The following is a 25,475-nucleotide window of genomic DNA, read 5'->3' as shown; positions in this document are numbered from 1 at the left end:
TAGAAAAAAATTGCTTTCAGCATATATGAGGTGCAGATAATAAAAGGTAAGTACAGGGTTGGTGATTAGATAGCTTCACTCTGGTTTAATGAAACTCACCTAACAAAGACAAAATAATGGAGAAAGACTGGAAGTCTGAGAATCTGCTTTCATCTAGTCCTTTTCTTCCTCTTGATGATGACTTGGGGGGAGATCATTTTATTCCTCTAATCTTCCATTTTCATTTATTCAATCATCCATCCATGTTAATGGTTTTTGAAATGGCTACTCTGTGCCAAGGTCTGTTTTGGACAGTGAGTTTAGGATGAAACCCAAGATGTCTTCATGGAATTTTCAATCATCAGTGAATTTTTGAGATTCGGGCCCTAATACCTGGGTCATTGTTAGGGGAAGATGTAGACTTCAAACTATAGCCTATGTCCAGTGGGTCCATGGGTATTCAGTTTGAATTTTTCTGGTTTTTTTTATGCTATTATAACACTTTTTTTGGTGTTTTTAGTGTATATTAATGTTAATACCATATTTTCAAAATATATTTTCTAATATTAAAGTTTATATAATTTTTTTTACATTGTTTTTTTTCTGGTGATGGGAGTCCAACTCAGGGACATGTTAGACAGGTGCTCTACCACTGAACTATATGCTCAGCCCTACCCTTTTTCTTTTTTTACTATAATATTATACTATGCTCTATGAAAAACGTAACACAGGAAAGTATAAATACCATGAAAATTACTTCTAATTCTATCACTGAACAAGAACCTCTTACATTGGATGTCTTATATAATTTTAGTAGTTTTTTGTGTGTACATTTTTTATTGTTTTGGATCAAAATTCTGGAATCTTATGACCTGCTTTTTTTATAAATTATGAATAATTTATCATTTCCTCATAACAAAATTCCACATCAGTTGAAAAGACTTCTTTGCTAATTTGGTAAGCACGTTTCAAGAGCTAATTTATTGTTTTATTTGTTATTTTAAGCACTAATGAAGTTGAACATACATTTGATAATTCATAATATGAACTAAGTTAGAAAAATAATGTGGATAATAATATAATGAATAACCAAAAACAAACTTTAGGGGAAATGTTACAAAAACAATTGGAGCTTCCAATATATTCTTCCTAGATCCATTTCTACTTTTCTGTCACCAGAGATAACTACTAGCTAGAATTTGGTAGATATTATTCCCATGTATAATTTTTATATTTTACTGCATACATATGTTTTCCTAAAGTGTATACCTTGACTATCTTATAGTATTAGAGTATTAATATTATGCTATATGTATCTTACTATAAATTTTTAAAAGCCCATTTTTTTTTGTTGTTGTTATTTAGTTGTGTTGGCACATAGAGCTCCAGTTCAATAACTTTCACAGATAATATAAGTCCTTTTTATGAATATATGCAACTTCAGTATTGGAGGACATTTAAATGGTTTGCATTTTCATTGTGAGAAAAAAAATGCTGCACTGAATGTTTTTTTACAAATATTTTATGCAGATTTTGAGAGTTTCTCTAAGAATATCCTTAGAGTGAAAGTATCAAATCATGGAATAGCTATATCTCCAACCTTACTAGATATTGCCAAAATGATTTTTCTGACTCACACTCCCATTGGTACTGTAAAAGTAGGAGTATAGTTACTTTACATCCCAGCCAATAATTGATATCATCAAACTTTAACTGTGAAGTTGATTTGAAGGGTGTGGAATAATATCTCATTTTGCTTTAATTTATATATCCTGGATTACAAGAGAAGTAGAGCATCTTTTGATAGGTTTCTTAGACAATAGATATTTCCTCTCCTGTAAATTACCTTTTATTTCTTTTGCTCATACGAAAACTTATGCTCTTTTCCTTTATGATTTGTGATAGTTCTTTTTATATATTCTCCTATTAATTTTTCATTTCTTATGTGTATTACAAAAATGTCTTCCAGTATGTGTTCATCTTTTAACCTTGTTGATGGACTCTTTGGTATACTTAGTTGCAACTTTTAATGTCTCTGAATTTAAGCTTCTTTTTTATGAACTATAATTTTTGTCTTGTGTTTCCCTACATTGAGGTCAGAAAGAAAGAGAGTTTCATTTTTCATAAAGAAATGTTCAATCTATGTGGAACTTATTTTTGAATATGACATAACATAGAATATGAGTTGATGCTTTTTCCACAATCAGTGGTCTCAGATTCATTTATTCAGTTGTTCTTTTTCTTCTCATTGATGCAAAGTGCAACACTTCTGTATGTTTAAGGGTGTGTTTCCAGATTTCAATATTCTTTCATTAGTCATTTTGAGTAGCTGTGTCAATAATGTACTGATTAATTTCTATAGTTTCACAATAGGACAATCCTTCATATTTTGTGCAAGTTGTGTCCTGTATAAGGGCACCAGGATGAATGGATGGGTGGAGTCTGAAAGTCAAAGCCTAATTGGTATACCCTGGCATGGGGCTGTGTCTGCCTGGAAGGAAGGTCACTTTTTTGTTTGTTTGTTTGAGTTATTCCCAAGTCCTCCCCTCCCCCTTTTTTTATTGTCATTGCAAACACAAACACACTCAATTATACTTTGTAACTGTCTCACTGATGCTTATGAGCATAATTTCTAGGTAAAGATGAACATATTTATCTTTTATTTACTGTTTTCTCAGTGAATTTCCTGTTCAAAACCTTATTTTATTTTTTCTTAGCATTTCTGAGGAGTGATTTGTAAGAACTGTTAAATAAAGACTAATTGGCTGGCAGGGGGAAGTGGCGCATGCTGGTAATCCCAGCTGCTTGGGAGGCTGGAACAGTAGGATCAGGGGTTCAAAGCCAGCCTCAGCAAGATGAAGTGCTAAGCAACTCAGTAAGACCAAAATACAAAATGAGGCTGGACATGTGGCTCAGTGGTTCCAATATCTGGTACCCTAAATAAATAAATAAATAAATAAATAAATAAGACTAATTGTCATATGTACTCTGATTCCCCTTGTCCCCTTTTTGTCATTTTATCTATCTATCTGTCTATTTATTTATTTATTTTTGACTGCAAAAAAACTTAGGGAGCCACTATGGTTTCTTTCCTTATTCTTGTTTTCTCATACCAAGATTAAATAACTAGTAATCTATATTTTCTCCTTAACTTTATTTTAATTTAATTTTTTAATCTTCTGCAGTTTGATTTGGTGTTTTCTGTAATTAGTAATATCAGTTTTATTTTTTTCTTTCCAGGAACTGAGCCAAATGTTTCATTACTATTTTATTCTCCACTGAACACTGCCTTAATCTTGAATTCCTACCTGTAGCTTTCATTGTCATTCTTAACCACCTGAAGAGTTGATAAGCCTTGGGATTTTAATCAATTAATTAAACATTTTGAAAGCTCAGAGGATTACTTTGCCCTACCACTGCAGGAGTTCATGGAAGGATGTTCCCAGCAGTGAAATCATATCCCGGCATTGCCTTCTCACAGTCTGGCCAAGGTGAGTAGATAATAAATAGGCAATAGAGGGATGAACGGATTGAAGAAAATAGGAGGCTCCTTTTTACTTAGGGTTATTTTATTTTGGAAGAGAGTTAGGTTTCAATTTCTTTCAAAGTAGTAAACCAGTAGACTGGGAAGGGAGAAACCAAGGCATAATAGGAAGGAAGGCATAAAAGGCAGAAATTCTAGGAATGTTTGAAATATAGATTTAGTAGTCAGCAGTTGAAACAAGTTCAGAAACCACTTAGAACATGATATATAAGTCTGATAAAGGTAATAAAGTTGAGTTTTTTTCTTTTCATTATGGAAAGTTATATACAAACAGTATAATAGACTACATGAACTCATTGCTTGCTTAACTTAAACAAGTATCAACTCAAAAATTATTACTTTGTTATGCTTCTACCCATTTTGTCACTTTTCCCACCACTAGATTACTTAAAAGCAAATTTTAACTATTCTGTCATTTCAAATATAGGTATATAAATGTTACTGTAAAAGGTAAAAACTCTTTGCAACAAGCATTTTTCATAATATCTAGGTTGAGTTTGATTTTGCTACCTGAGTTTGAATTTGATACCTGAATTTGTAATATATAGCTCATTCTGGTTAAACTGGTGGAGTGTGAAGAAACTTCAGCCTGGAGTAAAGTGATCTCTCTAGTTAGACCCTGGCTCTCAAAATCCCACCTGTGTGACTCTAGAAAAGTTATTTGCATATCAACTGCAGCTCTGTTTCCTCCTTAATAAAAGAAAGATATTTAGGAAAGATTTATTAATTTCAGCATTGTCATGAGCATGAGGTGAGATTAACAGATATGGGGAGGGGAATCAAAAGTTTGGAAGTGCTTACTTCCAGTCTAATCCTCTTCTTTTTAAATGACCTTGAGGATAGATAAACTGAAGGAAATAGATATCTTTGCTTAAGCTTTGTTTGCAGTGTTCTTTCTGATTGTTTCTCTTCCTGAAAAATACATCACTGTGAGCCTGTGTGTGTGTGTGTGTGTGTGTGTGTGTGTGTGTCCTCTGGCACACCAGACAAACCATCCACCATTGAGCTATGTACCCCAGGCCCCGCTTTAACTTTAGAGATCTTGACCTCCTTACTCATAAGCAATTCTCATTACCAGATCAGTATTGCTTTTTCCACCCTTTCTTTTGATTCTAATGGCGCTGAGAACGGACTACTTTTTGGTGTCCTCCAACTCTAAGCATCCTGCCTAGTGCAAACGCAAATTTTCAAAGGTCAATCGAGTGACATTTTGGCAACCACAGCTTTCGAAAACAAAAACGAATTTTACTTCTTCCCTACAAAAGCCACAACAATCACAGAGAAGAATGTAACTGGGCAAATTTCGATTGCTAAACTCTCCATCCTTTGGGGGAAATTACTCATCTCCCTACAGCGGCAGAGAATGTTTTCCTAAAAGGGGCCCACTGGGTGGTGTCCTCTTTTCCCAACGCCCTGATTTCTATTCTTAGATCTGGAGATAGGCGACTTTCATTTTTTTTTTTTTTTCCTCTTCCTAGTTCCTAGCCCTTAGGAAGGGCTGCAGAGGCCGGGCCGGCGGGTCGCTGCGGGTGGGCTCAGGGCAGGCTGTGCGCCTCCTTCCCGCCGCGGCCGGGCTCTAGGCCTGGGACTTGGCGGAGTCCGCTCAGTCAGTTTCTTCCAGCTCTACTCCGGGCGGCGCCGCCGCAGCGAGTGGGATCCGGTCTGAAGAGGCGGCGCACGCCCGGGTCGGTCCCGGCGGGCGTGGGGCGAGGGCGGTGGGTGGGACACGGTCACGGTCACCGTCCGCCCCGCTGGCCCGCACTCTGTCCGCGCCTAAGGTCGCCGCCACGGTTCTGCGCGGCGCGTCGCCGTGGCCCAGCCTGGGGCAGGCCACTCAGCTGGTTTGGGGGCCTGGGTGGGGGAGGAGGAAGCCGGGGAGGAGGGCTTAGGGAGAGGGAGGGCAGCGCAGGGCGGGGAGCCGCCGCCTTCCTCATAAACAGGCAGGTCCGGTGCCGACGGGGCCCGCGGGTAGCGCTGGCCGCCTGCAGTGAGCGGCTCTCGCCCGGGAGCTGTGGCCCCTACCCGCAGCAGTGGGCATTCGTGCAGGGAGGGGTGGCGGGTTTGCAGCCGGAGCCACCATGGCTAGTTGCAGCTGTCAGGGCTGCGAGGAGGACGAGGAAACTCTGAAGAAGTTGATAGTCAGGCTGAATAATGTTCAAGAAGGCAAACAGATAGAAACGCTGGTCCAAATCCTGGAAGACATGCTGGTGTTCACCTACTCGGACCATGGTAATCATCTGCAAGGCAACTGCTCCTTTATTCTCCCCTCCTCCTCACTTTTGCAAACTTTCTCCCCTGCCCTTTGGAGCTTGCCCAAACCTGAACTCTTCAGAATCCCCAAACTCCCTGCTCCTTTCCTTAAGGCAAAAAGGACCTGAGAAATCTAGGAAGATCTTGAGCTCATCTGTTTTGCTTTTTTTTTAACCCTTGTAAAAATTTAAAGGGATGGTGTGGATCCTGACTTTGCCTCCTCCCCCCCCCCCCGCCCCCAACCCCCTTCTTTTCCAGCCTCCAAGTTGTTTGAAGGCAAAAATTTCCACGTGCCTCTGTTGATCGTCCTGGACTCCTATATGAGAGTTGCCAGCGTGCAGCAGGTAAAAAGGAATTTTCACTTTGCTCATCCCGCTTCTGTTGGGAAGACACGTTTTTCTGTCAATGTTATACATCCGGAGCTCTTTGGCATGATAAACCGCTGATGGTGATTTTTAGGATGGAAACATGGTCAAATCATTAGCCGATTTAACAGAGTATAAGGGCCCACTACGGGTTCCCTGTCTTTCAGAGGTGACTTTGTAAAAACCGACTGACAGAATATGGATGGTAGTGGGAGGAGAATAAAACTAGGTTGAGGATTAGTTCTTTTATTGGCAAGATGAGTTCCTTAGTGTTTGGATCAAAGTATTCTAAGAATCTTCCCAATGTGCAGCACGTCCTAGATATGGCACCACTGTGCATAGTTTGGGAAAGAGAAATAATTTACAGTAATACCGTACAATTAAGTAACTGGCAAATACTCATAAATTTCAGCTCCTTTTGTTTTTTAACTTAAAGACAGATTTCTAGCCTCTAGTTGTCGTATACCTTATAGTGTATAAAAAAATGATGTTTTATGGTTCTATTTGTTTAAATACATGCTTTGCAAATGCTGTTATGTAAAATGAAGGCAAAAGCATGACTTTTAGAATCTGTAGTATAGGACATCCAGAAATATGCTAAATACCTTGAATATATTTAAAAACCAGCCCTAAAATGATAATTAAGAATGATTTAGAGTTAAGACAAAAATACCCAAGGTGATAACTTCCTCTAGAGCATTTTGAGATTTGGGGAACTAAAATCAGTTTTGTCATCTGCATACTAAGTCATGCAGGACAAGAGAAGTGGCCTTTAAACTTTATGGAGGTGCAGTTAGAAAAACCAATTTTTTTTTTTTTTTTTTTTTTTTTTTTTTACTATTCATTTGAGAGGCTAAACCAATGTAAGAATTCTATCAATCTCTATATTGATGTTTGTCTCTTTGTTTTTATGTTCTTTACCTAGCCATATCTAGTCTGGGTGAACCACGTATCTAGCTTCTTTTTATATAAAGACATTTATATATGGAATAAATATTTTCATTTTTCTTCAATAAAATATTTCCCATCTATTGATTTTTCAAACAAAACTGATAAAAGTTGGAGGCATGATGTGATATTGTTCTTTTTAGCACTTTAAGTCTGAATTTTGTCCATGGAATGTGAGTCACTTCTTAGGCACTGGCCTATTGTGCTTGCTGGTCTCCACCCACATCATCCTTCTTACTAGTCTCTGCTTTGTGTTCAAAATGTCTGGTTCTGGCTGCCTCCATTCCCAGGCTCTGTGCTTGGTAGACTCACCCTTGCTTGGTACCACACCAACTTCTGGGTAGGCTTCGTTCTGTAGAGTCCAGAGGAGACATTGGCAGACTTGAGAACCCAAGGGAACCTGAAACATACTCACTACCTAATTCTATTTTCTTTTTTTGTCAGGGGGATGCTGGCTATTAACCCCAGGGCCTCCCAAATGCTAAGCGTACCTTCTACCATCAGCAACATCCCCAGCCTCCCCTAATTCCTAATTTTAGAAAGTGTCCACATCTAGGCACACTTGTCTGGAATAGTTATGAACGTTACTTAAAATCCTTGCCAAGAAAGGAACAGAGGCCATGTAGATTGGAAAATAAGCAACAGTTTTTTGATTTGATAATTTAATGAGATAGAATAATGAATGAATTTCAGTGTCATACATATATACATCTGCAAAGAGCATTGTGCATATGATGACATCATTTGATTTTCACTGCCCTCTCAGACATCTTACTGGGTATTTTACACTTGTGGTGGCTCAGTAAGACCAGGTAGCCTCTGAAGATCAGGGAGCTTGTGACAGAGTCAGGATTCAAATCTTTTCACTCCTTCAAAATCTACATCAAACAGTCCACTAGCCACTGAATTCACAATCCTTTTGTGTAAACATGTAAAAAATACAATGTTTGGTACAATGTGGTCTCACTATCTACAACGTCATCAATTATCATTTAATTATTGCTGGTCTTCTTAAAGGTATACACTGGGGTCTCTGCTGATATTTTAATACTCTCCTTGAAAGTAGTTTGTTTCCTCTAAATTTCCTCACCATATTGGTGTAATTAGTGTAGGGATCCTTTACTGCTTTATATTTCAAAATAGCTGGAAAGGTCATATTAAAACTCTTAATAAAATAGAAGGAATTAAATAAATTACTCTTTGGAACGGTTTGTTTCCAGAAGTCATTAACTATGATATTCCAGACTCTGAATGTTTATTCCCAAGGTCTTATTATATTTTATTAATGATTCTTAGTAAATGACAATCTTTAGAGAATTGGTGGTTAGACCAGCTGCCGTGTACTTTTCATTTTCTCTCTGCTTCTCAGTTTTACTTTCCTTTATCTACAAAGTTTCACCCTTTGAAGAAGCAGAGCAAAATAAATGAAAGTGACTAAAATTTTCTTTAACCCCTCAACTCTTTCCCGATATGCAGAATTAGATGCTTGAGTTTATAGAATGATTATAATAAAGCAAAGCTACTAATTTAATGATATTGTAAATGGTGCAGGATGGAAATCTTCTCTCTTTGAAAGAAAAGCTCTTAATTGACTAGATTAATGAATCAGTTGTTATCTCTGCTTTGCTGCTGGAGGTTCTGTTTAATCAAAGAAGCTCCACTTGGTGAGTGCAAGTTCAGTTGTCTGACTCTTCCTGCAGTTGATGCTGCAGCTTTACCAATCCAAACAAAACAGGTTTTCTCCTTGAGTCAGCCATGCAGGTACAGACATGAGTTTAACATCCCTATGTGATTTTCCCCCCATTAGAAACTCTTCAGAATGTTATTTAATTTTTTTTTTTTTAGGAGAAGAGTCTCAATGTATTTTACGAAAGCTCAAAATAACCAGTTTCTATGACAGCTAGATTATCAATGTCTGTTCAGCTTAGGTGGAGGAGGATGTCCTATTTAAACATAGGTAAAAATAGCTGTTAGAAATCATTACCTTTTAAAGCAATTTGAAATTATATAAAAGGATGTAGTGGCAAAGTAAAGCAGTTTGTGGCTTAATCTGAAAAAAATATTGTGAAGAGATTTTATAAATAAGATTATAGAGATAATCTTGTAAAGAGATAGACAGAATTTTTATCTCTGTGTTGACTCCTATAAACAAGTAAGAAACTTGTGCTGCTATTCCTACACATTTCTCACTTTGTCATTCAACTCTTTGGATCATTCAACTCCAGTTGTCCATCCAGTCTTATCCAGTGACGCTGTCCTCCCCCGGAGCAGTCTTCTTACCACTTAGCTACCTGCCCCCATGTCTCATCAGTTTTAGAAGGGTCTTTTAAAATCTGGATTAAGTTCTGCATCCTCCATGTTATGTCTTTCTTTGAACAATCCTAGCTCATAGAAGGTACTTTTAGTATTCATTTTATTGGTCTTTATAATACATCATACTTAGATACTTTTTTGTTAGTCTTAGATGCAACATTTATATACATTTTGTTTCTTTTTTGACCACATGAAGTACAGTTTTCTAATACAATGGAAAGAACTGAAGATAGTTTAGTTTACATAGTAATATACAGAAGGAAGTATGGGTTAAATTTTTTTTGGGGGGAGGGATACTGGGGATCAAACCTGTCAGCCATATCCCAGCCATTTTAAATATTTTTTTAATATTTTATTTAGAGATAGAACCTTACTGAGTTGCTTCGGGCCTTGCTAAATTGCTGAGACTGGCTTTGAACTTGTGATCCAACTTTCTCAGCTTCCTGAGCCCCTGGGATTACAGGTGTGCACCACTTGCCTGGCTAAATTTAATCTCTTGTTTGGAATTAATATCTCATTTTTTCCTCCCAGGGGTAAAAAGCACTTTATTCAAATTGTCATGTGTAAATGGACTGAGTGTAAACATATTTACAATGTATCAATGAGTTCCAGCATCATTGGAAAGGTGAAAGAGCCTTGGGCATTTGTGATGTCCAGATCACATCAATTCATAGTTAGACTTTGTAGAGAATTTTAAAGCAGACTTTGAGCACTTCTGCCTCCTTCTTTTATTACAGTCCCTTATTTTTTTCTCCTGTATCAAATGTAGATTAAATCATAAGCTAAGCCATTTCTCTTGCCTCTGTTAGTCTAACCCCATTAGTTGAGGAACTGTCATTTCTGATAACTTATACTTTGCTACTAAACTCTCAAACTACCCCAAATTCTCCATTCCAACTCACATTGTTTTCCCAATGTGAGTTGGGAAATACCTGGAAGAGATTCTGTCAGGGAGATATATATTAGGAACGTACTAGGAGGTGAGTATAGCCATTCTTATACTTAATTTTGGTATGCTCTCTTAAGTTCTTCTTTGCAGGTTATTTTAGTTTATTTTGTTATAATATACTGATTTTTATACCCTTCTTGTATGACTCTTTGGATAATATGTATTCTAAATATATGACTTGCATTCATTTTTCAGAAAGTGTTTCAAGGTAGTATTTTAAAATAATTATTTAAAAATGATAGAATCACCTATCCCACTGAGAATGAAGATTCATGTTTGAAAACATTATATTAGCATCTTTTAAAAATGTGAATATTTGTTATCTTGCTTTCAGGTGGGTTGGTCACTTCTATGTAAATTAATAGAGGTCTGTCCAGGAACAATGCAGAGCTTAATGGGACCCCACGATATTGGAAATGACTGGGAAGTCCTTGGTGTTCACCAGTGAGTATGACAGATGCGTCTATACCTATGACAGTCTTTCTCTTAAAATATTGCTTGGGATCCAAGGCCATTATTGTGAAATTCTTCAAAATATAGGCACTTTTCCTTGAATCAATGATTTGCATTTATAGACAGCTTTAATCTGAAATCATATTGTTGGTATAATAATAATAATAATAATAGTCACTTTATTTTAACAATATAATCTACAATTATATAATGGATGAGTTGTAGATTTTAGATGGGTAATTAATAATTCAAACCAAAAAAGGAGTCTTTTACTTTTTAATAGTGGAACTAACAGGACTACCACTTCTTAAAAAAAAAAAAAATAAGGGAACTGAAAAGTTGGTTCTATAAGTAGTAATTTGAATGTTTATGCTTTACTGTCTTTAAATAGTATAGGTTTATTCATATGTACATATTTAGTGAGTTTAAATATGGTTTTCAAAAGAAAAAAAGAAAATTACCTTTAGTACATGTACAGTCAGGTCTTGATAACTATTTTACCAACTACTTTTCTGCAGTTTTCAGCATAATCACTTATTAGATGAGACTGCTTTCTTAAGCCACAATTAGTTAAGAAAGAATTTTCTGAGGAAAATTTATTTCCAGGAAAATTCTTTTTTACAAACTTAGTTTCTCAACATTTAAAAAGTATCTTCTGCCATTTACTTTAAGTTTTCTTTATACTTAATTTCACTTATCTTTACTGCAGAGAAGGCAATTGTGGCTATATTTTGCTTCCAAAGATGTATTGCTTAAGAAAAATACAACTTAGGAAAAACTAAATTTTATACTTTGTATTGTTTCTCAGCACAAATGATAGATCAACAATATATTTAGAGCAATTAGAGCTATATGTTTGTTCATAGGTGAGCATATCTTATATCCAAGTACTAAGATATGAGTATAGCCAGTCTTGCATTTAATATTTTGTTATGCTCACTAAAACCCCATGTAAATACTTAGTGCTTATGTATTTTTTCTATTTTTGATAAATATTTGTTGCTGATATTTAGTTTCTGCCATATCAAGGGTATGTTTTTGGATAAAGCATGTTTACAATTAATCCATGCTCTCATCTTCAAACTCATCTCTGAAATTCTGAATCAGTTATATGGCATTTAATAAGGAGTAATCCAAAATTACTATAATTAGTAATTGTAACTTTAAGGAAAGATTCCCAAAGGTTGAGAGTGTTGGAAACTGATCTATTCATATTTTAGTATAGAACAACTGTTAAGTTATACTACTTATTTACTCACTAACTTACTTGTTCATTCGTTCATTTACCTTTATTAAGTCCCCACTCTAAGCCAGAAGTAAGCCAGAACAAGATAGATAAGTGTTCTTTACAGTGGAACCTATTAGATGATTCCCATCAAAAACTTACTGTAAAACATATTTCTTTATATTCAGAGACCTTTTCTCACAAAAGATCTATAAATACTAAAGAAAAATGTTTTCTCTAGTGTTGAATTCAATAATAGTAGGAGTGGAACAGGGAAAGGTTGGGTGGGGGGAGATAGGAGGAGAGTTGACTGAAAATTGAAGAAAAGAATCTCTAAGTTCCTCACCTTGCTGATTGGAAATCATTTGACAAGTCTCTTGAATTCTGTTAGAGCTCTGAATATCACAAGCTGGGTTTCCTCCTGACAAAAGCCAAATAACACCAGGCAGGAATAGACTAAAGGTTTTATTTTGGAATTAATAATGCAGGGATTAAAATCTCATGAATTAGAACTAATTAAATGCTGTTGAGAGACTGAGTTCACCTTCCAATATAACATATTATTTTTCTTTCAAACACAGTAACAATAATTTAAGTATTTAAATGAATTCTTTATATACATACTAGCATCTCTTAGATCTTTCTATGTTAATGTATCAGTATGCAAAATGTAATTGATAGGTTTTTATCACATATAAAAATGATCTTGACTGATTGATGTATGCAGCTCTTCATGATAGTTTGGATATGGAGTTGGCTGAAAATAGTTAACTGAATTTGAATTTTTAAAGGAAGGAAAATGAGCAGTAGTTATAACTTTTCTGAGGAGTGAGGAGAGTCATAATAATTCCTTGTTAAGTTTCATTGGTTTTGTTTTTTTTCCAACTTTATTGAGATATAGTGGAGAGTTAAAAATTGTATGTATTTAAGGTATACAACTTGATGATTTAATATATGTATGTACTGTGAAATATGCTCCACATTGAAGTAAATAACATTCCTGTTAATTTGTATAAGCTTGGTTCAAATTCCTTGTTTGGAGGAAGAAAAAACAAAACAAAACAAAAAATACATGAGCTTCACTATAGGAATTAAATACAATGAGACTAGCCAAAATATGCAAATAAAAAATAATACTTAAATAAGCAAACCTCAGAGTTTAACTTTTAATTATTACCTGATTTGTTTTTAACTCCAGACTGATTCTTAAAATGCTAACCGTTCATAATGCCAGTGTAAACCTGTCAACAATTGGACTGAAGGCCTTAGATCTCCTTCTAACTTCAGGTAACAGGCTTACATATTTTATGTATAAAAATATTTGAAACCATTTGTTAAATGTATTTAAGTCATTTTAAGATCATAACATTATATAACCTAAATATCAGTATTTCTATATTTCCTTTGTTTCTATCTTCTCATCTCTTTATATATTTTTTTCTTAAAAATTTCATGCAGTACCTTGATTTTAAGCAGTTCTTGATATATCACTCCCAAATCTCTATTCCAAGTGCCAATTTACTGTCAAATCTGGTCCCACATTTCACGTTCTCACTGGCTTGGTGACATTCATTCCCTGGTCATTTTTATATCTTTCTTCATACATATCTTTTGTTATTTTTTCTTGTGGTACTGGGAATTGAACCCAGGACCTCAAGCAAGCACTATAATCTGAGCTATATCCTCAGTTTTTTTATTGTGTAATTTTGGAACACAATCTCCCCAGGTTGCCCAGGCTGGCCTCAAACTTGAGATCCTTCTGCTCAGTCTCCCTCGTAGCTGGGATTACAGGTGTGCATTACCATACCCAGCTCCATATTTATCTTTCATATGTTTTCTGTGATATATGTTCTATAGTATACTATAATAGCAATATTTTAAAAGTATATAGCATTTCTTCTAAAGTGCTTGCTAGATGCCAGGCTCCACATGTAAAGTGCTTCACACACTTTTAAAAACAGCTTTGGAGGTTGGTATTTTATCTCTGTTTTCTAGGTGAGAAACTGTGATGCTTTGAGATAAGAGATTGCTTCAGCCACTAAATGGTAGAGCTAGGGATTGAAGTTATACATGTCAGTTTTTTGTTTTTGTTTTTGCCTGGGAAAACTTCTGTATGGAAGATAATGAACTTGAACAAAGACATTTGATATGGTGCAATTCTTGTGGTCACTGCTGTGAGAGACACTAGAGGTCATGTAAAGTTCTGAGAAGAAAGGCCGCTCACAGGGACCTAATCTTTAAGCGTTGCTTAAGGTAGCACGGGGTGTTTTAGGTCAGGAGAACCATTCTTGCAGAGTTGCAGAGGCCTGGGAGGGCAGCATGAGATCCTGGACATGTAGGTGGGGACCTATAATGTTCACATCAGCCCTTCTCTCAAGAAAGAGAGTGAAGACAAAGGTTATGAAGGAGAAGAGATAGGAAAAGTTTGAAGATCCTGATCATTTCACCATAGCCTTTTATTAGAATATTTAATGGCATGAGCTGGGTGTGGTGGCACATGCCTGGAATCCTGGCAGCTCAGAGGCTGAGACTGGAGAATCCCAAGTTCAAAGCCAGCCTCAGCAACAGTGAAGTGCTAAGCAACTCAGTGAGATCCTGTCTGTAAATGAAAAATACAAAATAGGACTGGGGATGTGGCTAAGTGGTTGAGTCCCTGAGTTCAATCCCCTGTACCAAAAAAAAACCAAAACAACAACAACAAAAAGTTAATGGCATGGTATAAACTAACTAGTTTACCTATGAATTTTTTAAACCCTTGTCCTTGAGAACTTCATTTATTTATTTGGTTCATTCTCCATTTGGTGGTGGACAGGAAAATGAGGGTTGATGAATCAAAAAAAAAAAATCTTCCAACTCTGGAATATATAGAAGTTGGCAACATGCAGGCAGCTAGAAAATATGAAATATGTTTTGAAAAGATTAATTTAATTTCTCCCACATAGCAGTCAGAATTTTGAGCTACTAGGAAATTTTATATGGGTTTTTAAGTTCACTTTAGGTACTTACTTGAGGCTGATTTGTAAGTCATTTTTACTTTCTAGCCATTAATTAATCGATTTAATAGTTATTGGGTACTTACTATTCTGGGTGCTAGATAATTCTAAGACAGCTGAGGCAAAATTCCTACAATTTAGATGTTCATAATTCATCACTGCTGTCTAATATAATGTTCTCCATTGACGGAATGTCTGAATGCTCCAATACCATAGCTGGTGGTTATATCTGGCTGGTGAACATTTGAAATAGCAGAAACTGAATCCTAATCATATTTAACAGAAATTCATTTAAATTTGAATTTAAATAGACTTTTTTGATAGTGGCTATATAATTGGACATAGCAGGCATATAGATTAAAGAATTTATGTAATTATTTAATTTATATAATTACAAATTTTTAAATTTATATAAGCATAGTAATAATTAAAATTTAGTTGAGGAAAGTACTACAAAAAAAATATGAAGAAAACCACTGAGTAGCTAAACTTGCTTGTAGGACATAAGGGCATGGACATGACCTGTTTAAATTTTTATCCATCTCTGCCTCTTATCAGTTGTTGGACCTTGAGTAGAGTTCTTGAGTTGCGTGTGCCTCAGTTTTCTGATCTTTAAAATGGGCATTGGACCTACCTGATGGGATTGTAGTGGTGATTAAGGATGTATAAGGAAGTGCTTCAACCAGTGACTGACACATTTATGCTGTAAAAATGTTTATTACTGCCACTCCTATTCCAGTACCATTATTTTTACTGCCCTATAGGTGTTATTTGTGTTATTTCTTAAGTTATGGCAATAATAGTTTTGGTATAGAAAAGAACAAGAGTATTTCATGCAACTGAGCAAGTTCAAAGGGATATTAAAAAGAAGGTTAGTATTAAGCAAGCAATTCAACATATTTGGAGTTGAGAAAAGGCATGGAAGAACATGGGGCTGATGAGATCCATGTAGTAGTTTTGGGAAGAATCTTGTTTGTCATGTTAGAGAATAAAAAGAAAGCCTTAGCAAATGTCAACAAAGGATTTACAGAATCACATTGGTTTTAGAAATATAATTCAGGGAATAAACTAATTGGGTAGGGGTTTGGGCCATGCATAGCAATTAAGCAAATGTTTTTGCATTTTAGGTGAGATATGATGAGGTACATGATAGGAGTGATGATGTCTTGTTCAAAAAGAGTTTTTTTATTTAGGAGATCACACTTGAAGGGCTTAATAATAATTTAATTAGTTGGTTAGAGAGAGAATGAAAGAAAGATGTAGAATGGAACATGACTGGATGTTTTCTTTTGTGAAAACTACTCTATGATAATATCACTTATGAAGAAAGGGTACAGAAGTAGTCTAGGTTTGGGGTGCCCTGACAGTTCAGAGAGTTAAATGGTCTATGTAAAATATACCATTCATATTCCTTATGTAAAAATTACCACAACTGCTGAAGCAGCTCTTTACTTGAGGTCATTTCCTTCTCTTCATAGGTAAAATCACTTTGATGATATTGGAAGAAGAGAGTGATATTTTCTTGTTAATTTTTGATGCCATGCGTACATTTTCAGCCAATGATGAAGTCCAGAAACTTGGATGCAAAGCTTTACATGTGCTGTTTGAAAGAGGTATTTAAAAATTTCAAAAATCTTTATTTTGAAATATATATAAGAAAAAAGGCTCATTATGGGAAAAGTATGATATAATTATGATAAGAAAAAGGTATCTAAATCATACTATTTATTAATAAATGAGTTGTCTGTCAAGGGTGAATAATAGGGTTAATCAGAAATACTGCTTGTTTCTGTGATGTGAATGTCATTCTTGCACTATAAACCATACAGTATTAGTACACTTTCATTCCATTGTATAGCAAGGCAGAATGTTCACTTTAAATACCAGATTGCATGGGTGCTAATAAAGAAAAATATAAAACCATGAATCAAGCATAGGTTAACTTGGGTTTATGATGAGTCATCACCCAAGATCTTAAAAATTGATAAAGACTCTGGATAGTAAACCAGGGTTCATAAATTGTCCCTTAGGACACAGAACAATGTGTATTTTATAGCATGGCACTGAGATTGATAACAGATTATCATGCAATTTCAGAGTTGGTTGGAACCTTTGTTTAGTCCTTCCTCTGTCTTGATGAAGAAATGGGTCAGAGAAATGAGCAACTTGCCGGAGGACACATAGCTAGTTGCAGCACGGTTCAGCTATTACTGTCTTGTGAGAGTCCCTTTTACATCATTATTGGAACCAGCTCTGCTAGGGCTTCACATAAGAATGAATGCTTTATGCAGGCCCTGTTGCCAATACCAGTTTACCACTTTAATATCTGGCAGCTCCAGAAATGGGATAAAGTTTCTGATATCATTTAATTCCCTGTCTTATTCCAGATGTTACTTAAACAGCTTGTACATAATTATAATTCATTAGAGACAAAAAAAGGATAAGAAAATTGATAAAAGGAAAGTTATAGAAAAATAAGTTTGTTATTTTTCTCGTAGAAGACCTGGGAGTAACCCCCACCCCCACAGGTGACCCTGGATGAGATGATAAAGTGTACAAGTTTTTCAAGGAACACAAAGTGTATTTCAGTGACTTTGTCAAGAGTCAGAACAGTCTGAACGTGGGACCCAGCTTTTCAGTGAGCATGCTTGGTAGAGAAGATAGTTTACTGTGAACACAGAATGAAAGAACTCTGTCTTCCAAGCAATCTGCTATACATGTTATATCTCGCAACTATGCTTTTGATAGGAACTGGGAGGATAAAGTCTCAGGTTCTGTCATCCTACAGGGCCTGTAATCTTCAGTGTTGCAATATAGGAACACATTCTTATTCTCAGAAGAAGGGCTGTCATCACTCTCACAAGTGTTAGGGGCCCTACCATGACACATGGAGATGGACCAGGGAATGTTGAAAAGAAAAAATATCTCACTCAATAGAAAGATCAGCAGTGTCCTGAATATTATGATTGTAAATGTAATGAAGAAAAAGTTCAGAATTTTCCAGGAGTATCAAGTTTCCCAAGATTCAATTAATTTAGCTAATAAAGTTAATTTTTTTGAAAAGTTAATAAGTTTAATTTCCAAAGTTTGGGAAAAAATGCTATGGAAACTCCTCAATGAAATGAAAAAAATTCCATGCTACCTTTCATTTATTAAAAGAATTTAACCAATTTCACATTATATTATAGGGTCACATAAGAATAAAACTGAAAAAGAATGAATGTTCATCACAAAGAGGGGTACATTTATAACACTTTTGTTGGTGCACATCTCAAGCTCAACAAACCAGATTTTTATACATGGTTTTGAGGTTCTGAGCTAATAGCATGACTCCAAATGGAACTCAGTGACTTGATCTAAAGATTTAAATTATGAGAATTAATGATGATAATTTTTGATTTCTGAAGGAAAACCATTAAGGGAAATATTTTGAAGTTTAATTACTTGTCATTTGCTAAAGTTCACGCCTTTTGAACTGATACATTTAGATGAGCTGCCCTTCTATAGATTACTATTAACCCCTCAATTTTAAGTGGCATAAAATGTTCATTTCTAGTTGGCATCTTTATTGGTACTGGCTGGTTTTCTCTATAGACTCTTCCAGATGAATTGTAAATGATTTTGATTTTTTGAAAACTGTTTGATGAATATCACCTTTGCAATTAAAAATTTGATATAACTAATAAGGTCAAAATAAAATTATTTTTATGCAAATAATTCTCTTGTTATAAAATTCTTAGGGAGGCATCTTGCAGAAACACATTTTTACTTAAGTATATTGTATTTGCCATGCCTCATACAACTATTATGAATATATTGTTGAGTAACTAAACTTTTATATCATTTAAAATTTTATTTGACATTTTTTGTCCTTCATGTTTTAGTGTCTGAGGAACAACTCATTGAATTTGTTGAGAACAAGGATTATATAATATTGTTGAGTGCATTAAAGAATTTTAAAGGTGAAGAGGAAATTGTGCTTCATGTACTCCATTGTTTACATTCCTTAGCAATTCCTTGTAAGTAGCCTATATACATGATTTCTTTTTTGCCTGTGAAAATTACATTATCTCTCCATTCTGAATTGTTTTGAAAATATTTTTGTTATTTAGTGTTGTGGGTCCTAAACTCATTTATTTATTTATTTGATTAAGTTTTATTTATTGAAACGATTGCAGCTGGCTCTGGGCTTGGTATTGGGGAAACAGTAGTGGAAAATATGAACATATTCTTTGCTTTTTCAGAGTTCAGGTCTACAATGAGGGATGCAGGTAAGTACCTAGGTGATTGCAGCATTACAAGGGAAGTAGTGGCAGAAGTACCTAAGGTTATGAGAGTAAATACAGAATGAGTCAAGATCTCTTCGAAGAGTCTTGAATGATAAGGGTTTTGTTTATAAGGAGGAGTGAGGTGAAGTGCGAATGCAGGCCAAGTGTTCAGGCAGTGGGCATTGTGAGTGTAAAGATTCTGGAGCAAGAGTAAGCACAGAGCTTTCCAAAAAATAAAAGTGGCTCACTAAACCATGGATTTATGAGTGCTTGCACACATGTGTGTGAGTATGCATGCATGTTTCCAGTGATGTGTTCGAGTTTTGCTAATGGTGGCAGGAGAAGGGCGTGGTAAATGGATGAGGCTGCAGACCTGGAGAAGGGTTATGTAGGACTGAAAAGCTACATGAAGGAGTTTGAACCTTATTATAGTTCTTGGTTAGCATTTTAGTGTGCTTTGAGATTTAACCATTTCTTTCACACAAAAAAATCACAAATCCAAAGAAATTCATTTGTTGTGTATGCAACCAATGAATACTAATGAGCTAAAATATGCTTCAGATTCTGCTTTGTTTTGCAAGTGTACAATAACATAATAACATATAATCATATTTCATGTACTATCTGTGTGTGTTTATAAGGATGTACATATGCATTTATCTAGTAATATTTTTATTCTCCCATATGTAAAGTTTTGAAAATTAAATGAGGTAAATAAGATAAAGAATGCAGAATAGTTCCTGGTTTGTAATATATGTCATACAAACATCGACAACATTATTACACAATATTGATTTTATATGCATGATGTCACATATTATAGAAAACATTCCTATATGGTTTCAGATATGGAAATCAGTTTGGCCATCTGAAGATGTGAAATGTCAGTGTAGCAGGGTCAACACCAAATGTCCTTGGGAATGCATACCATTTCTTTGTGGTGTTTATAAAATCACACTGATTTTCTCACTCACAGGATATTAAGCACTTGAAAGAGAATAACACTGAATAATAATAATAGAGAATGACCATACTTTCACATTTGTCCCAGTCATCACTGCCAACAAACTGAATATATTCATCATTGTACTTTTCCTGAGCTATATTTATTCACTTATTTATTTATTTTGTGCTGGTTGCTTTTGGAATTCATTGTTTTCCACCCACATATGACATAACTCTAGTTCAAATATGTTGATTCATGATGTAAAGGTCAAAGAAAGAGCAGATAAAAATGAAGATATCAAGAGTTTTAAATACTTGTTCTGAACTAAAGACTTCTGCCTTTTGATCATAGAGCAAATCACATCTGCTTGTTCTACGTCAAAGTAGTTAATTGTTTTAAGAGGCTGTTTTCTTTCATTTTTAAATGCATTTTTAAAGTATTTGTTGTTTTTAAATGTAATTTAAACATTGAAATATATTCTTTTAGAAACCAGTTTTACCTATGTTGACAAAAAAAGCTTTGCTTACAGATTCTTTTTTTTTCTCAGTGAACAGTCAACATTTCTTTCTAAGATAGAAATGTTTACTCTGCATAAGTTTCATAATTCACTCTCTTTACTGATTAATAGTCTTTCCAAGTGGCTTTTTTCTTTACTTTCTGTTTCTCTTAGGTTTGTCCCTTCATCATACAGTTAAATGTCTTACTGCTCTTCTCCCCTTCCCCACTACCACCTCCACTGCCTCCCCAGTCTATCTAGGACTTTCAGGAAAGTTAGTTGTCCTGCCTTCTGCACTGGCCATTCTAGAATGGGGGAAATAGATCACCTTTGCTTTTAGCTGTTCTACTATGGGACTTAATCTTGATTTTCCTTGTATGACGTGAGGAAAAGAAACAAAGCAAAAACCATATGACAATGTCCTCATTAGGAAATAAGCCTTCAAATTAATTTGTTTAAAAATGTGGCCATTTTTAGGCTTACATAAAAACTTGACCATCCCCTTCCCCCTCCCCTCCCCTGGTCTTAAAATTTTAAGCCAAGAAATAGGACTAAAGCAATTTTCCCTTAATGCCAAAGATGAGTCCTCCTTCCCATGAATATTAACAGTGAACTGCATAGTATTTTTTGTAGCTGTTGGATAGGACATGATATTTAAATTTGGAAATGTAGTAATTCTGCTGCCATATATTTATAGTCCAAAATGTGGTTTTATGCATATCTGAAAGGAGAAAATGTTCCTCTATTTGTAATTATGGTTTATTTAAATTTAGGCAACAATGTAGAAGTCCTCATGAGTGGCAATGTCAGGTGCTACAATATTGTGGTGGAAGCCATGAAAGCATTCCCTGTCCATGAAAAAATTCAAGAAGTGAGTTGCTGTTTGCTGTATAGGCTTACATTAGGTGAGTTATGACTCTTAATTTATTCTCACAATCCTTATGTTGTAAGTACATATAGCATGTGTGTATCGTATGTTGATGAATGAGCAGTATATTAATAGCATTGGATGGACATGTTGTAAAGTAGCAAATTGTTATTTTATGAATTGCTAATGCCATGCTTAGAGGGAATTTCAAAAGAAGTGGTAAAATGTGTGAAATTTAAGAGTATTATTAATTTGTTTTTTGAAGAAGTGATCCTATAGGAGTGTTTTATTGCTAGTACTGTATTTAAAATACATTAATGCGACAATTGATATCTACTTATGTAGAAAATATGAAGCATAAAGCAAAGAACTCACCAGCTGCCTTGAGTATTAACACATTTACCAGGACTGGAAAAATCTCCCTCCTATCCTTGCTTTCTCTGTAAAGGTTAACACGCTCCATGATTTTGTATTTATAAATTTTTTTTGCTTTTTAAATATAGTTTTATTGCATTTGCATGTTTTCCTAAGCCAAATTGTTAATGTATTTGATTTTTTTCCACCTATCATCCAAATAGTATCATACTGTATGCTGCCTTCTACAATTTAAAAAAAATTATACTATTTTTATAAGAATCATAAATATTTTTCATGTAGTTGTATGTGGTATTCTATTATGTGTACATACCATAATTCATTTTTCCATTTTTCCATCTATGGATGTCTGGATTTTTTTTGTTTTATGAAAATATAGGGCAAATATTTTTTTCAAATATTTCTTTGCTGTCTAGATGCTTCTTCCTACTTTGTGAAATATGAAATCTATTTTTTATTCTTTTATTTTTTTTTTTGTATGTGTGCTAGAGATTGAACCCAGGGGTGCCCCAGGGGTGCTTAACCTCTGAACCACATTCCTAGCCATTTTGATTTTGAGACAGGGTCTTCTTAAGTTGCTGAAGCTGGCTTTGAACTTGCAATCCTGCCTTAGCCTCCTGAACTTCTGGTGTAACAGGTGTGCACCACCACACCTGACATTTTTTTTTTTTTGATTTTTCATAGGACAGTTTTTTTAAAAAAAATTGATTCACAGATTCTGGATTACGTTTTGATTGTTGATTATATGTATTGGAAATATTTTCTCTTAATTTGTGGCTTATCTTTTCACCATCTTTATAGTGGTTTTTTAGTATAAATTTAATAATTAATTGCTTTGTGACTTATCCTCTTTCGTGTATCTTCTTGAAAAAAGAGGATAAGTCACAAAGCAACTTTTCCTCAAGCTAATCAATATATTCAATATTTTCCCTAAACTTTTCTCATTAAAATGTTGGAGGATTGTAATTGTTTTCTTGCAAAAATTCAATTCCCCTTTTTTCTTGTTTTAATATGGAGAGCTGGTCATCATCTCAGCACAGTGTAGCATAGGGCTCACTATTTCCCTGTGGTGTGGCACACAGATGGTATATATATGTTTCTGTTCCTGCTGTAATGTTGCACTGGCTAAGTAGATCTGTCTGGATCGATATTACATGGCTTAAATTACTGTAGCTTTATAAGACCTGAACTCTGACAAAAGGGTCACATCACCACACATTCTTTTGGATGCACATATTGACATTTTCTCTCTGTACAAATTTTAGAATCAATTTATCCAGTTCAAAATTCTAAGGGGATTTTGATTGGAATTGCACCAAAAGTATGGATCAATTTAAGAATAACTGACATCCTTACATTGTAATTTCTTCCAGGCTTGTCTTAGTTATATTTAGGTACCTTACATTTTGCTATTTTTATAAGTGGTTTTTCTTTTAAAATTATCTTTCTGAATTGTATTTGCTTGAAGAAAGGGAAGTGATTCTTTGTATATTGATCCTACCTGCCTTTCTAACTCTTATTGATTCTGATAACTTGTTTGTAAATGTTCTTAGGTTGTCTATATAGCAGTTTTATAATTTGTGAATGATAATGGTCTGAGTTCTTTCTTCCCACTCATTATGTATGTCTTTATTTTCATTTCCTGTCTTCTTTCAATACTCAAACCACTTGTATGGTATTAACTGGAGGCAGTGATGGTAGGTATCCTCATCTTGCTTTTGATTTTAAGGAGAAAGTTTCTAATATTCTGTCATTCAGAATAATGCCTTACAAAGTTTACTTTTTTACTTTTTGGGGGAGGTACTGGGGAGTGAACTCAGGGGCACTTGACCACTGAGCCACATCCCCAGTCCAACTTTGTGTTTTTCTTTAGAGACAGGGTCTCACTAAGTTGCTTAGCACTTTATTTTTGCTGAAGCTGGTTTTGAACTTGTGATCCTCCTGCCTCAGCTTCCAGAGCCACTGGGATCACAGGCATGAGCCACTGTGCTAGGCTACTTTTTAAAAAGTTTTTAAACCTTGTTTTATGACAGATAGATTTAATCAAGTTAAGACATTTTCTTCTAGGGCTTGGGTGTAGCTCAGTATGAAGCACCTGTTTAGCATGCAAGAGGCCCTGATGTCAATCTCCACCACCAAAAAGAAGAACAAAACAAAACAAAACAAAACTAACAAAAACAATTTTTTTTTTAAAAAAAAAGAATGCATGCTATTTTCTGGTTAAGAGCCAGGCTTAATACAGGAGATTCTGGCTGTGCTGTCTTACCTTGGACCAAATTTGAGGCTTGTCCATCCATTGCAGTGCCAGAATCCATATTTCCCACAGGGCTTCTAGCTCACGCATTTGCTTGCTGCTCATGGTTCTTGTTTCAACTCCTTTTTGAACTCCTCCTCTCTACTTGTCCACCATCTTTCACCCCAACACACAAACACCTTGGAGATTTCCTTAGTATTTTTGTGAATAGAATTTTGCATTAAAAAGTGGGTGGTTGGTAAATAATAAGGTAGAATTATCTACTGCTGGAAATTGGTTCTGATGACCTTTTCTCAAAACGATTTTGTGCAAAATCAGGATTATTATATAGGCATTTAGCTTTTAATCACTACAGCTTTGGGAAAGAATTCATAATTTATTTGAAAAAACTAATTTTCATTATTTTATTATAGCAACTTAAATTTTCACTTCTGGAGCTATGATTATATCCTTTGTATAATTTAGAAATTGATTTTGACATTGGAGATAGACTGAGTGAAAGGGAATGTTTAAAGATTGAATTCTGTTTCATATGTAACCCTTTAGTTTGGTATTTCAGTGATAAATAAGCATTTATTTAATGCTATTTTATAAAAAACTATAAGATACAATGAAGATGTCTTAATATTTATCCATTTCTTTCAGAGCTTCCAAAGTAGTTTAATACATGTAATTTTTTTTTTTTTTAATTCAAGAAACAATCCTAGGAGATGGGATGCTAGGATGCTCCACATTTATACGCACCTGTGGTTCAGCAAGTCTTTGAATCTAATCTGAGATCATGTAGCCAGTAAAGAGTGAAATCAGGCTGAAATTTTTGCATGCCTTCTGTGGTTACTAGTGAGTGGGAGAGTAGGAGAATGGAAGAAATGAGGAATTGTGGTTCCAGCAACCATCTTTTCTGCAGGGCTATTCTAGCTTGTGCATTTGCTTGCCACAGATGGCACTAAGTTAGATGGCAAAGAGAAGTTCTGGTGTGCTACTGCACAGTGGGTTGATTGCACATAATGATAATATCCTGTGTACTTCAAAAAGTTAGAGGAAATGGGTTCAGATATTTTCACCATAAGGAAATGATACATGTTTGAGGAGACACATAGGTTGACTCTGATTTATTAAATATTATCCAATGTCTACATATTTTAAAATATCACTTGGTACCCCATAAGTATTATAATCTTCATTGTTTTAGTTAATCATAGATTGAGTTTAAATTAAAAAATTTAAAACAACAACAACAAAAAATTCC

General features: G+C 34.9%; 1 protein-coding gene across 1 annotated transcript in view; it reads left to right on the top strand.

Moving 5' to 3' along the window:
- The first annotated feature begins 5,463 nt into the window (after positions 1-5,463).
- Positions 5,464-25,475, top strand: part of Lrrk2 (leucine rich repeat kinase 2) — a 127,913-nt gene continuing 107,901 nt past the window's right edge. Inside the window, exons 1-7 of the mRNA XM_026408515.2 lie at positions 5,464-5,752; positions 6,032-6,117; positions 10,683-10,792; positions 13,225-13,313; positions 16,498-16,632; positions 18,904-19,038; positions 21,503-21,634. Coding sequence (XP_026264300.2) covers positions 5,602-5,752; positions 6,032-6,117; positions 10,683-10,792; positions 13,225-13,313; positions 16,498-16,632; positions 18,904-19,038; positions 21,503-21,634 — 838 coding nt within the window. The 5' untranslated portion in view covers positions 5,464-5,601. The remainder of the gene's footprint in view (positions 5,753-6,031; positions 6,118-10,682; positions 10,793-13,224; positions 13,314-16,497; positions 16,633-18,903; positions 19,039-21,502; positions 21,635-25,475) is intronic.

Source organism: Urocitellus parryii, chromosome 5 (genome assembly GCF_045843805.1).
Source record: "Urocitellus parryii isolate mUroPar1 chromosome 5, mUroPar1.hap1, whole genome shotgun sequence".
Classification (NCBI taxonomy): domain Eukaryota; kingdom Metazoa; phylum Chordata; class Mammalia; order Rodentia; family Sciuridae; genus Urocitellus; species Urocitellus parryii.
The sequence above is the reverse complement of the archived record's forward strand: the minus strand, read 5'-3'. Positions and strand labels throughout refer to the sequence as shown.